General features: G+C 45.2%; 1 protein-coding gene across 1 annotated transcript; it reads right to left on the bottom strand.

Annotated features, from left to right (window-relative positions):
- Positions 1-13,984: 13,984 nt before the first annotated feature.
- On the bottom strand, positions 13,985-14,654 carry PtA15_17A191 (uncharacterized protein; the record flags this gene model as incomplete). Its single annotated transcript, XM_053164281.1, has 3 exons — positions 13,985-14,086; positions 14,176-14,291; positions 14,387-14,654. The coding sequence occupies 3 exons, from the start codon at positions 14,652-14,654 to the stop codon at positions 13,985-13,987; spliced, it is 486 nt and encodes a 161-aa protein (XP_053028264.1).
- Positions 14,655-15,174: the final 520 nt, after the last annotated feature.

Raw genomic sequence — 15,174 nt, 5'->3', positions numbered from 1 at the left:
AGCTGGCGGATGCAGGTGTGGGTGAGCCCAGAAGCCAGAGGGTCGGCAATGTGCCTCCGCATCTGCAGTACAGCAGCTCTGTCAGCTCCGCGCCCGCCGTCAGTGACGCCGGTAAAAGCCTCCAGGGCTCATGCTACAACGTTTTGATTGGCACCCTTTGTCCTGCTGTTTGTGGGGGATCTGATTGTAGGTGATATTAACTAGCTGGTGGTGAGCTGGAAAACTTTCCCTGAAATATACAGCGGCGTAGCCGCCTTAAATAAGCACCACTCCTGGTTGAGATATGGTGGCAGAAACACAAATAAAAACCAATTTGGTAATATTTTGAGACCCATCAGACTGTAGCTGCCACATTTTGGGATTTTCATGAGCAAAATGCTGACCCAAATTAATCTATCAACATTGTTGATCTTAATTTTACCAATATAATATAACAAATGTTAGCCTCAGTTGAGATACAGTGGCAGAAACACCAAAAGCTACCCAATTAGGCAACATTTTGAGACTAATCAGACTACACCAGCTCCTTTTCAGGATTTTCATCCCTGGAAGGCATACCAAAACCATATTTCTTGATTGATGAACATTTTGGTACCAATATCATGAAATAATCATATAGTGGCAGAAACACAAATAATGAGGCAATAGTTTGAGCAGCAATGGGCCACTGCACTACACTAACGTTATTGGACAATAACTGTGAGTGTAGCCATTTTATTGACTCCCAAATTCATGTTATTTGTTATCTGAGATACAAGTATCCAGACTAACAATAACAAGAAATAACAGCAATAAAAACAATAACAGGCCTTTTATTGCTACTAACAGGATACAATAAACGTTATTGCTGTTATCCATCACTATTTCCTGGGCAAGTTCCTGTATTGTTAGCAACACAAAAAACAAGATAACAGAAAATGTTTTTATTGTTAGCTGGTTTTGGCTAAAATACACTACACTAACAAATAATGTTAGTGTATTGGCCCACCGTTGGTTTGAGACTGATTAACTGGGGCTGCTACATTTGGAGATTTTCATGGGGAAAATCTTTCCTAAATAATCTCTCAAAGTTACTCCTAATTATGTTCCCAATATCATGAGATCATCCCCATTGCTGCTTTAGATATAGTCATAGAAACACAACAAAATCAACCAAATAGGCAAGCAATATTTCACAGTTATAAGACTGTAGCTGCAACATTTTGGTATTTTCATGGACCAAAGATTTCTCAAATTGATGTTTGGAAATTGATGATCCTCATGGTACCAATATCATGAAATAAATCTTAGACCTGGTTGAGACATAGTGGCAGAAGCACAAAAAACACTGCCTAATAATTAGGGGATAGTTTTAGACTGACCAGACTCAATCAATCTCTTGAGATTCAACAAAAGTTGAACCTTACATTATGAGAAAACTAGAGTCCAAGGCGGCTACGCCGGAATTGGTTGAAGGAACCCCTCTCAGTCTCTTCCCAACCCCCACTGTGCCCAAAGCCCAGTTCAGCCATCCCCCACTTGAAATTTTGCATCATTGCTATCCTCAAATCTGAAAAAACATAGATTCATGTAAATATAATATGAAGACACCTTCACAATTGCAGTAAAGTTACTTTATCTGAGCTGATTCACACAAATAAAACCTAAGAAGAACCCCAAGACCTCACACCACCAACCCTCCATCCCATGAAGAAAACAGTTATTTTTACTCCCCCAACTCCAACCCCTTCAAAAAAATAAGTCAAGAACACTAAGTGCATGTGTAGATTTTTTTGCAAGCATGCAGTGACGGAAAACTCTAAACTCAATGAGCAATAAAAAGAGAGGGGGAGAGAAAGAAAAAGAAAGCCTTTTAAAAGGTGTTATAAAAGAATCAGATCAGGAGTGAGAGTAAATGGATGTGACTCTGAGGAGGGTGCAATGGAAATAGGGAGACAGAGGCAGGTTAATGAGATTTGTTGTGGGAGGAGGGATGAGAGAACAGAATCCAAGTGATCAATTGTATTGAATGGTTTATCTATGTCTAGCAGCCTTGAAAAGTTGGTGCCTACAATTACAAATGACAGAAAGACTAAAAAAATCTACACAACCATGTGGATGCACACACAAAAATTTGAAATAAGAGCCCACTGGCAAAGAAAAAGGTGGCAGTTGTGTGTGTTCAAACTCAAAAAAAAAGAAGAAGAAAAAAAAGAGAAACAGAGAAAAAAGCAACCAAGCTGCTGAAAGCAGGAAAACAAAGCTGGAGAGCTACACATGCACATGCTACAGATAGACGAGTAAGAAAGGGAGAGAAATAACAAGGAGGGGGCTGGGTTAGAAGAAGAGATGATGGGAGAGTTAGAGGAGCAGGCTGAGCGCGGGGCCAGTCAACAAGAGTGTCCTGATAAGGTCAGCAGAAGGGACACTTGAACTATTTTCTATTTTTCACCGGAGCCAGTTTCTCTGGCAACAGTTTCTTAGCGCTAAATTTGTTGGATAAGAGCATTCAGTCGGAGGAGGGCAGGTTGTTGGCTGAGGCAAGGGAGGGATTATCAAAGGCTCCAAGGGCATAGAATCCGGTCAGCAGCCAGTCCTTATCAATCCATCGGGCGCGCAGCCATTGATCAAACCGGGTGTTCTCCTTGGAGGATGGGTGGGCCCTGCCCATCTTCTTCTCTTCCCCGCTATTGCTGGGTCTGGGGAGAAGGAGGGCAGGAGTTCGATGGAGATGGCAGCGACGGGGATGATCTTGATGTGAATGTGCACCTTTGGCGGCGGGTGGCCATGCCCAAAGATTGGCTGGAGCTTGGAATGGCTTCTGGGAACGTACCCGTCTGGATGGATGCCTGGGTAGCCAATGGTCAGGTCAGCGAGCTGCAGATTTGGCACCTTTTGGCTCAGCGCATGCAGACAGAACAGCGGGCCAGTCAACTGAGGCGGCAAGGAGTGTTTCAAATCGTCCTTCGCCCCCCACTGGCACAAGCCAGGATCAGCGCCCGGTTTCAAAGGAAGAGTGTGGTCAGAGACAAACTCACAATGATAGATTTGACCTTAATGCTTGCACTGGCTGCCCGCGTCATCACCTTCACCAGCGTGCCCTCCGGGAGGATGAGCAGGCCAACTTTGTCCAGCGCACGGTCTCGCGGATGGCAGTTGTCCGCCACTAAGCTGTCTAGCTGGTTCAGCAGTCAGCTCGATTTTCCGTTGTCAAGGAGCGGTCAAGCTGTTTCTTCTCGCTGAGTTTGTGGGAGAGAGCAAGTTTGAAGGCGTGCTCAACGCTGGCCTTACAGGGGTAGTAGCGCAGGGTTTTAGTCTGGCCGTGGCGCAGAGAGCTGGCAAGGCCGGGGCTGGAGATGTATTGCTAATCAAAGGAGGGCACGGAGTTGGCAAGTGAGCGTTAGTTGAGGCCGAACAGCCGGCCCGGCAAGCCCATTGTCGACAGAATCGACCACCTCGCACTGCCTATCTTTGACCGCACTGCCGACGAGGCGCCTTTTGGCCCAGAACTGCTATGATCCGACGGCGGCGAGGAGACTGGAGGTGGAATTTGGGCGGCTCTTGCAAGCACATGGAGGAGGGTTGGAAGTATTCAGCCCAACATGGTGTTCGGACCAGCCCCACTTGGTGGTCTCCCGGAGCTGGGCATGGGTGGAGGGGAAGAAAGTGTGTATGATGGTGATCACCAAGCCAGCAAAAAGGGGGAGGGGGTGTATAATCAGAGGCAACAAATACAGCCAGATTGAACTTGCGGGTATGTGGCTGTCCTTGGCGTGGGATTTCTTGCGGGCTGAAACGGAGGGGTTGATGGATGTGGCTGGTCGGCAGGTTGATGAGTTGTGTGCTTGGCAACAGTGAGTATGGTCGAGTTGTGAGGGGGGGGGGGGGCTGACAAGGCTATATAAAACGGCCACAAAGCAGTGGCAGATGTCCTTCAGGGCATCCCCCGTTGCACTTGCGCGGGTTGATGGCCTCACAGCCCCAACTTTTGCTTCTCACACTTGTGCCAGGCTGAGTGGGTTAACTCCGGTCTCTTTTCACCTGTGGCATGTCACAGGCTGGGAGTTCATTAAATCTTTGGGACTTCTTGTAAATACTTTCTTTTATAATTTGTATTTTTTGTTTGTTTATAGCATGTATCTTTTTTTTTTGTTACTGCATGTCTATAGGGGAAACCCTTGAATTTTTTTTTTGGTGAAACTGTGGTTTTAATAAACTTAGATAAATTTACATATGCGTGCTTAGTGCTAGTATGTCAAATTTTTCATCACTTTGCCAAGTGATGCCAAGCTGAGTGCGCATGCAGCACCAAGGGCTTAGATGAAACCTTCACAAATTGTATGTAATTTTCAGAAATATGTACAAAAATAATTTTAGGGAGATTTTATAAAGTCATACCCAAGTCCTGGTCAATCCAAGGTTTGTCCCCCTGTACTTGTCCCTTAACTTGAACTATGTTGCAAAAACTTCAGCAACTGAAGAATGTGTCACACAAATTTACATGTGCATGTTTTTTTGACACACTAACAGATATAAAGCTTTTTGAAATTTATGATAAACACATGATAAATTGAAATTTATGATTCCCGTGGAAAATCCCTTGTTTCTGCCAAGTATTTGATATTGCTTTGCATTGCAGTTTCAAATGTGTTATAAAATAGTTCCAATAAAACATAGAGTCAAGTTAAAGTTGGTTCCAAGTTGACTCTGTTGTGGCAAGATTATGGCTTTATGGTTTATTTCATATTTCTCATTTACATACTCCATACTTAAATACTATTTACATACATTTATTTACATAGTATTAGTATGTCTCTAGGTTTAGTTTCTCAGCAACCCAAATACATAGTTGTATATACTATAAATACCTTACTGCTCTCGCAATATTATTTTCCCCTTGGGGGAGTTTTTCCTATTTATATCACATCTATCACCTCTGCGCTCTACAGGTTATGAGCCCGTGCTGTCACCAGCGGAGCATGGCAAAGATAGATTAGGATTTGGATCTTTCAGACTTCAACTGATATCCGCACTCTCAAGCCCGGGATCTTTCAAGCTCAAGCCTTGATATCCCCATTTTCAGTTAAGATTTTTCAATTTCTATATTGATATCTTAAGAAAACATCTTTATGGTTCATACTTGTTCCAAACGCCTGCCAACTATAACGCGGACTTCACCACGCAAGTAACTCCCACCAAAACCAAACAAGCAGAAGAAGATTCATCGGTGTGGTGGACAGTTTGGTACACGCGGAGGGATCAAGATTTTATTGCGCGTGGCACGCGCCGGAGGACGTCAAGGTTCAAGACATCAAGGCCTCATGCTCTCAAACTTCCAGGCTTTCTCAGTTTCAATGGCGCGGCGTGGCGCGCTTCCTCAAGGCGTTTCAGGTTTTCTTTTCCTTTCTTTTCTTTTGTTTCTGTTTTCATGGTTCTGTTTTCCTGTCAGTTTCTCTTTCATCATGTTTGTTATTTTCTTTTCTTATATGCGCATATTGGTTAGGTTTTGGATGAGGATGGTTGTTTTTTGTCTTGTTTCATTTTGTTTTGTTTTGTTTCTGCTGTTTTGTTTGTTGTAGCGCGCGCGTGCGCGCTAGGTTGTGATGAGATGCCTGCTACATGTCACCAACTCCAAGGTTTGAGTTCAGTTGGAACTCAGGCTTTGGAGCGGCATGGACCCACTCTGAACCGTAAAATTCAGTTCTCCATCAAAATTCAAAGTTATAAGTCTTGGCGCCTTCTGCCTGTATCCTGAGAATCCCACGTCTTTTAAGCTCATTATCCCCGCAACGCCGATCTCCTCCAGCTTTCTGGTTTAGATCACAACCCCGCTGGCAGTATCCCCAGCTCCCTCACTGCAAGAAAAACTCTAGAAACTGCTTGCAGTTGAGATGCAAGAGCTCAAGGCAAGCTATGCCTCATGCATGAATCAAGCACTGGTTGATTCCATGCACATTGCCTAATTTATGCAAGAGTGAGTCTAAGGTACAAAAAACTGAGTACAGGAGTTGATACCTGTGCAAATTCCCCTTTCATGTGAAAATTCCCCTTTCATTTGCACATACCCCTTTCATGTGCACATATCCCTTTTGTATGCATTCACCTTTCATAATGTGTACATAGCCCTTTATGTGCACATACCCCTTTCATGTGTGTATATCCCTTTCATGTGCATGTATCCCTTTCACAATGTGTACATACCCCTTTCATCATGTGTTCATGACCCATTCATGTTTACATGTCCCCTTTGAGTTTTTTACATCCCTTTCAATACCCCTTTCATCATTCAGGTTTACATACCCCTTTGATGTTTACATATCCCTTTCATGTGCAAATACCTCTTACTGCACGTACCCCTTTCATGCATGAATACCCCTTTCATGCATACATACCCCTTTCATCATGTGTACATATCCCTTTTATGTGTTTAGACACCTTCTCACATTGCCCTTTCATGCGTACATATTTCTTTCATCTGTACATATCCCTTTCATGTGTACATACCCTATTTATGTTATTCTGGCTGAATTCAATGGCACATGGAGTGTTTAATAGAAGAAAATAAAAGGGTGCTCAGGGGGATGCTCATTTGCCTCAGCCTACTGCATGAGCACTACAGCATGTTCAACATTGAAATGCTGAACAAGGTACACAGTGAAGGTGTGCCAGCACAGAATTTGGGTGCTTGACTCCAGCTTGAGACAATCTTTGATTGAAGCTTGCTGCATCTCAACTGCAAGCAGTTTCTAGAGTTTTTCTTGCAGTGCCTCCTCAAACAAAAACCGCCGACGCGCAACTCCAAGCCGTCAGAAAATCATCCCCCCCCACGCTTACACAACTGATCACCGCGCCCATTCACGGCCAACCACCCCCAAGGGCACACACATCTCAGATTCTCATTTCTTATTCCCCTCCTCCAATTGCTGCCGGCCCAGCACCGGCCAGAGTTCCTCATCGGACATGTTGGAACACAAGGAATCTTGAAACCCATTTCTACCCGGTCTTTATCCTCAGAGTTCTCCAACGGGACGACCCTCAAACAGCCCCTTGACCTCCAACAAACCTTCTGTCGGTCCTTTGAAAGGTAAGGCCCGAGTCCAAGTCAATCCTTTCGACAAACAAGAAGAGGCAGAACACAACCAGTCCCGCCCAGATCCTCCCCAACAAGAAATGATTCCAGAACCCGACTTCACGGCAATGCTGAATCAGGAGATCATCCAAAATGGCTTGTCAAACTTCGATGGCAACATGCTCCAGCTACTACTCATCAAAAATCTTTCAGTCTCTCAATCGGCCACCGTCAATAATCTGTTGAGGTGTTGTGTGCTACATGGTTGTTGTTGAGTTTTCTCCTTATGTGCTCCCAACCTTTCTCTCTCATTTCACATTCTGTGACATCTTGTAGTGTAGTCAACTGAGGCAGCAGAGACGTGGAAGGCTCTTTCCTCATCCTTCCACGAACTCCTTCATCTTGTGTTCTGCTGTCTCAGGTGAGTTATTCTCCTCTTTCCTTTTTCTGTTTCTTTTCCTTCTCTATATGAAATGAACTCATCCTTCCACGAACTCCTTCATCTTGTGTTCTGCTGTCTCAGGATGATTCATCTCATCATAATCAACTTAAGTGGCAACAACTCGGAAAGGATGTTCAACCCTCCCTAGCTCTCAACGGATTGAACTATCCACACTGGGCGGCGTCGGTCAAGGACTTGGTGGACACGGTCACCAAGAGACTCGATTACTTCAAAATGGACCAATACAAAGAAAACCCGGACGTTTCTTGTGGAGTTCTTGCGGTCATCAAGGCCTCAATTGATCCGGCGCTGCGCTCATCGCTCAACGGTATGAATGCGCACGGGGCTTGGATTTCTCTGGAGAAGAGATTTGCAAACCCCTCTTGGTCGCTTCTCATCAGTCGATGGTCTGACATCACGCTAGCCCCGGATGCCTCAGATTCACCTGCTGCCAGCTATGAGTCTTTAAAGAGGAGCTGGCTTGACTTGGAGAAGCAACTGGGAGGGTTGACAACAGATAAGTTGTTGTCCCTTTCTTTCCACACCAGCCTCAAACGATACAGTCAGGCGCTAACCAACACAATTGACTCTCAATCAGCGATTATGCCCAACCTTGTCATTGAGTTGACCGAGATTCTCAACATGGCGTCAAGGCTTCATCAGGCGGGATTGTCGTCGTCGTTGATGGGAATGTCATCTCAGAGAGGGACTGGGTCCTCGAGAGGAGGAAGAGGCCGTGGCGGTTTTGCTTCGAGAGGCTCAAGAGGTCGTGGCGGCGGTCAATCTTTGTTGGCTCAGAAGGAACACAAACCTGACTATTGGGGAAAGAAGTATCTAACGGCTGAGTTTCCCTGCAATGTTTGTTGGGATTGGGGCCATTGGGCGCAGGACTGCCCCAGGGTCAAGAAGGGGCTACCACCACTCGAAGATCCCCGGAGGCAAAACCCAGGATGGCAACCGAAGAAGTCCTCAGTCTTATCAACTTGATTAGTAGTCTCTGATGGAACCCTGGCGTCCGTCTCGGCCAATCCGGAAAACGCAGGAGACGTACTCTGCGATACGGGAGCAACTAATCATGTAACGTCGCAGTTAGTTCTTCATTTCCCTGCGACCGGCTAATATTTGACTCCGTGTTGCATCTGAAGAATGCATTCCCGTAGACGGAATTGGAGATGCCAAGATTCCAACTGCTCACGGTACCCTACTCCTCAGCAACGTTCTCCTATGCAAGCATGTTCGTGGCATGGTCTTATCGGTTGGTTTCTTCGACAAGTGGGACGGCTCGGTTGGTTTCTCAAACGGATCTTTCACTTTCAGTCAAAGTGGTCGGCGATTCCTGTCATATCTGGATAACTATTGGTGGTATATTTCAACCACTGCCCCAAATTCCTCTGTTTCTTGCGCCTCTGATACTCGCCACTCCAGTCCAATTTTGTCTTCTCTGTCCTCTCATACCTGGCATGCCCGCCTGGGTCATTTAGCAATGCAAACCTTTAATAAGTCCATCACAAACAACGCAGTCTTAGGGCTGCCTGACAAGCCCATCAGTCAGCCGTCAAAGAAGTGCAATTTGCGTTCCCTTGGGAAAAGGACCCATTCTGCGGTGAAGTCGCCGACCCGACAGATTGCGGACAAGCCTGGTTCCATAGTTTCAGTAGACTTGGTTGGACCATTTCCGGCTGCTTTAGATGGTAGCACATATGGACTTGTTGTCCACAATATTTTTTCTTGGATGATGTCGGTTTTTGGTTTGAAGTCAAAGGATTTGGCGGCGAAGGAGGTTATGTCCTGGACCGAGAATTTCAAGAAGCACTGTTCTCATGATTTACTCTGTATTAGGTCGGATTGCGGCGGAGAGTTCACCTTCAACAAGTTCAACAACTACCTGAAGAAGCATGAGATTTGGCACAAATTGTAGGTACCTTACGAGCACCACCAAAATGGCAGTGTAGAGAGAACCAACCGGACGCTCCTGGACATGGCCAGAACATTTTTGATTCATGCAAAGCTTCCAAACTCACTTTGGTTTCTTGCATTCAAACAGGAGGCCTTCATATTTAACAGGATCGTGCACGACAATGCGGTCAAGACTCCCTATGAGTTATGCATGGGCAAGACACCTTCGCTAGACATGGTCAAAGTTTTTGGGTGCCGAGCTTATCTCCATAACATTAAATACACCAAGCAGTTCGTGCCGCGGTCATCCCCCCTCATTCACGTTGGAACCTCGGACACCTCTCATGGATGGATCCTCTGGAATCCAAACTCCAAAAAGCTTGAGACTGGAGCCTCAGTAATTTTTCATGAGGACAATCTTCCCTCCCAAATGACTAACTCTGGAACGCTGAATGCCGTCTTGAACTCCATACAGGCACTTCATCTAGGGGATTTCACTCAGATTTGGGAATTTGAAATTCAGGACGCCTCCCTTGCTTTGGCAGTGTCTTTATTGCCGTTTTTGTCAGATGCTCCCACCACTTATCACCAGGCGATTAACTCGGAACTGAGCGTTGAGTGGATGAAGGCATGTGATGCCAAAATCTACATGATGCTCTTGTTAAATGTCTGGGAGGAAGTTCTGGCCTTGGATAGCTTTGAAGTCCTCAACTGTCGTTGGGTTTTTGCTCTCAAACGGGACCAGGAGGGGGAGATCGTCAAGTTCAAGGCAAGGATAGTTGCGCAGGGATTCCAACAAGTCAATGGAGTGAATATAGGAGAAACCTTTGCGCCTACACCCACTTTCCCTTCTCTTCGGCTGCTCTTGGCAATGGCTTTGCGCTTCAAGTGGCCGGTGGCTTCCTTTGATGTAAAGTCGGCTTTCCTTCACAGTGGTATCGACTATGATGTCTACATTTGACCTCGGCCTGGTGTCAAAGTTTCTTCCGGCTGCGTCCTCAAACTCCAGAAGACGTTGTACGGAACAAAACAGGCGAGTCGGTGCTGGTGGCTTCATTTGAAGACCAAATTAGCAACTATTGGTTTCTTTCCCAACCTTGAAGACCAGTTGATTTACATCTACAAGGGATTGGATGGTTTGGCTTTCCTCTGGGTCCACGTGGATGATGGACTGTTCACGGTGAGCTCTCAGATGTTGATGGATCAATTGAAGAAGGCGCTTGACTCGGCTCTTGACTTGAAATGGGATGAGCGTCTGTCTAGAATTGTTGGCATTTGTGTTTGTGAGGTGGATGGCGGTTTCACACTGGATTAACCAATGCTGATCAAGAAAATCCTGAGCTATGACCCCTCCAACATCAAGACAAGGTCGCCGCTCCCGTCTTCGGACCTGTTTTCTAACCCCTCTGTAGAAATGGACCGAGATTATTTGTCCAGGATTGGCTGTATCCTGTACTTGGCTCAGGGTTCTTGACCCGATCTGTCTTTTGCGGTTAACTACCTGGCTAGGTTTTTGATGGCTCCTGATCAGTCTCATTGGGACACCCTCAGTAATCTCATATCCTACATCAGATTCACTGCCAACCTCTCTTTGCCAATCAAGGCTTCGGGCAACAAGTCAGACTGTATCAAGACGTTTGTGGATGCAAATTGGGGAGGCAAAGGCTGGTGTTCTGTACATGGGTTCATCACCAACGTCTGGGGGGCTCCCATTTCATGGGCTTTGAAAAGACAGTTGTGCGTTGCAAGGTCAACGTGTCAGGCCAAGTACATGGCGCTTTCTTTCGCGTCAAAAGACTCTTGTTTCATCAGGTCACTTCTTTCAGGGTTCTTTCCAGTCCTTCCTCCTCGCATCTGTTCGGACAACAAGGCGGCAGTCTACATTGCAAGGGACTCTGAGACGAGAAAAGAACATCGGCACATCGACCGCAAGTTCCACGTCATCAATGAGCTTGTACACGGACAAAGTACGCCTTGAATGGATCTCCACCAACGATCAGCTGGCCAATATCTTCACCAAGGCTCTTGGCTGGCGGAAGGTCTCGGAATTTTTGTCTCAGACGGGGCTGAGGCCGCCGTCTCACACCTTGGCAAGTATTGGGGGGAAAGTATGCGCTGGCTGCAATGATCATACGCCCCCCGCGATTGTTTGTCTCCCTCTGGATTCTCCCAACAAAGGGTAGTTACGTTACGTTGCGTTATCCGCGCAATTTTGGTAACGTAACTATCCCCGTTATCCGCCCCCCCCCCCGTTACTTTACTAGTAACGGGGCCATTTTAGGCCCCGCGCGTAATGTAACGGGCCTCATTTTTGAGGCCCGTTATCGCGTTATCCCCCGGATAACGCAATAACGGACCGTTTAAGGCTTTTTAGCCACCTTTTTTGCCCGTTCTCAGGGGCTCCGCGCGCCCGGATAACGCAACGAGCATAAAAAAACTGGCTTAATGTGGTGCGATAACGTAATTGCACCGCCGTTACGCGTAACGCGTAGATAACAACAAAAATTCCGTTACGTTACCGTTATCTACGCGTTACGCGTAGCGTAACTACCCTTTGTTGATTCTCCTGATTGACAAGAAAAATGCCGCGTGATGATTGGTTCAACGGAAGTTAACCCAATTTGCTTTATTCTGTGGATTTTTGATGGTCCTACAGGTTTTCAACCGGGCTGCATTCTTCCATCTCACGGTTATGGCTACTTCAAGACTTCACCGTGGTTCCTGTCTTTCAATTTTTCTCAGTCCTTGTGTTGTTTTTCTCTGTTTGGTTGTCATTTTCTTCTATTCTGATTTCTTTCTACTGTTGGTTGTTAAAGTTTCCATTCTTCTTTATCATCTTAATTCTCTTTGTTCTTTGTTTTCTTTCTTTTTGGGGTTGTTGAGGGGGGGAGTGTTGTGGCAAGATTATGGCTTTATAGTTTATTTCATATTTCTCATTTACATACTCCATACTTACATACTATTTACATACATTTATTTACATAGTATTAGTATGTCTCTAGGTTTAGTTTCTCACCAACCCAAATACATAGCTGTATATACTATAAATACCTTACTGCTCTCACAATATTATTTTCCTCTTGGGGGAGTTTTTCCTATTTCTATCACATCTATCACCTCTGCGCTCTACAGACTCCAACCCCTTTCCAACATGCCTCAAGTTCAATTGAGCATCATCTCAAAATGAATTCATCATGGCTTCAGCAACCGGACTCTGCCACAACTTGGTTACATCTGAACCAAACGGACCGGCGTGACTGACCGCCAGATTTGACTGACTTACAACTTTCCCGACCCACTTATCTGAACTCAACTCAAACTCTTTTCCCGACCCACTTATCCAAACTCAACTCCAACTCTCAACCAACATCAACTCTGCTCATTCCCAATTCCCAATCAACACCATTCTTCTTTTCTCCCTCATCCTCAGCTCTCATCCACTCTCTAACTTCACCCCATTCCTCCTACTCAACACTCACCTCTTCTCAAATCTTCTTACCTTCCCTTTCTCTCACTGTAAATCTCATCCCCATCAACCTCAATCCTTTCTCCCCTTCCCTTCCTCCTCTCTTACCTCCTGAAATCTACTCAATTCTCTATCTCATTGAACTTGTGTTTTTTATTTCTTTTCCTTTTTTTATAGGAGGGGAGACTGTAAGAGTTTCACTCAGGTTTCACACTTACTCAAACTGAACTCATTAGACACATATGTACTTATGCTTATACATGATATTGTTGCCCAATATATCTTGTACTCCCGTTTGAAGGACTCCTCTCTCCTTTTTTCCTCAAGCTGGACTTCACCATGTTTTTCCCTTTCTTGTCATTCCTTCAAAATACACACTCTTTTCATAGAACTTCAGGCCTTTGGCCCTCCGCTCCACTGATCACTCAGTGAAGGACTTCCAGTCCTTACAGAACCCCTGGCACCCGCCATGGGTGCCTGCAGGCGCATAGAATTATGTACAGAATTGTGACGGGTACCCGCCGGCGGGTGCCAAGTGCCATCTCTAGTAACTAGGGTTGAAATTGCATGGGGAAACAGAATATGAAGTCTCAACAAGGATATCTCTCAATTTGAAAACAATATGAAGTAATTCATATGTAAAAAGGTAGAAAAGGCAGACTTTAGTTTGGCTGTGCTGACTCTAAGGCTGACAATCACTGTAAAATTTGAAGAAAAAATCTTCATGGATTATTGACTATTATTATCAATCAAAATTGCATGGGAGTTCTGAGAAAGCTCCTGTGTTGCTTCATTGGATTTCTGATAAAACTCTCTGAATATTTCAATTCTAACTAATATTAAATTTGCATGGATAACTGAACCATTTCTGTGTTGAGGGTAACTTGGGTGACACAAGACTAAGAGAAGTTTTACAAGATGTCAAGGACAAATTCCCAGCACAATGAGTCAAAGTATGATCATCATTCAGTGAGGATCACAGTGAGGGGAAACAACTAGACTATATACATGTACAATATAGGCTAAGTTGTGGGTGTATAGATTAGAAGCATAATGCATAAGGAAATGCTAATACACTATCTCAGCATTCTGAGGCTCTCAACATATTTTGTGGGCCTGGGGGGGCAGATGTCTATTTGGAGTTATCCACCTTGAAATTAGCATCTGAACAGAGTTTTTTATATGTAGTATCATCCACCCCCTTGGAATTTACACCACCGCCACCAGTGGGGGCCTTTTTTTGTTTCAAAGAGGGCAGGATTTACAAATCAGATTTCTTTCTGAAATAGAGCTTTTAGCAGAATCAACAAAATTGCTACGAACCACAGGCTTAATTTGGTCCTTACGACAACAGTCAACACCCGTTGGATAAGCCCCATTGACTGTCACACCATGCACGCAGCTAAACTGATTATTACCCATAGAATTTGCCTTGTTGACTGTCCGGGAGTAAAGGGAAAGAAGAATGGTTAGATTCCCTTATATCAATCAAAATCTTTACCTGCTGGATGAATATGAGGGAAGAAAGATTTACAAAAGTAGGTGACTTCTCCTCGGTCTATTCTTTTGAGGGTGCAAGTTCCCTGTGGCTTATCCTTGTCAAGATTACATAAAAAGTTTCCGGGGTTGCTTGTTTTGCTTTGAACTGAACAGAGGTTTGTTATACCTACAAGCAAAGTGACCGTGAACTTCATTTTGAAAGTAAGAGATGATAGAGATAATTTTTCAAAGAAGTTTTTAAAGGGATTTGCGTTTGTTGGTTCGAGATTTTTGGTAGTGATAGATGTGGATGACGAGATCATGAAAGCGGGGCATCAGTCGTCCTTTTATAGTCGCGAGAACGGCGCCTTCTCTAGCTTGTCCACGGAGGCCAGCTGCACAAGCAGCAACGGTACAAAAAGGGTGCATCGGTTGCCCAGATCCGCATCCCCTTGAATCAGTACCAAGTGCCCGACGAAGCCTCCGGTGTCCATGTCAACATAGGCAATAGTCAGCTTTATGATTTATGCATCCAAGCTCCCGGCAGAGAATCAAATGAGAAGTGACGTGCTAAAAAGACTCTCCTCCGGCTCGGGAGCTCGTTGCATCATCTGGTTTCCGAGTCAAACCAACCGAGAAGGAGACGTCGATATTCGCATGTTTGTCACTGATGGGGCCAGCTCTAGCCCGGCCCGTTCAATGAATGATGAAGACGTCAGAGCATGTTCTGAGTCGATCGGGGCCATCAGAACTGCCAATTATGGCCAACAACAGGCTGATTCAGAATCATCGGTCTCCCACAACCGATTCTCAGTTGAAACTTCAACCGAGCTGACACCCATC

Source organism: Puccinia triticina, chromosome 17A (assembly GCF_026914185.1).
Source record: "Puccinia triticina chromosome 17A, complete sequence".
Classification (NCBI taxonomy): domain Eukaryota; kingdom Fungi; phylum Basidiomycota; class Pucciniomycetes; order Pucciniales; family Pucciniaceae; genus Puccinia; species Puccinia triticina.
The sequence above is the reverse complement of the archived record's forward strand: the minus strand, read 5'-3'. Positions and strand labels throughout refer to the sequence as shown.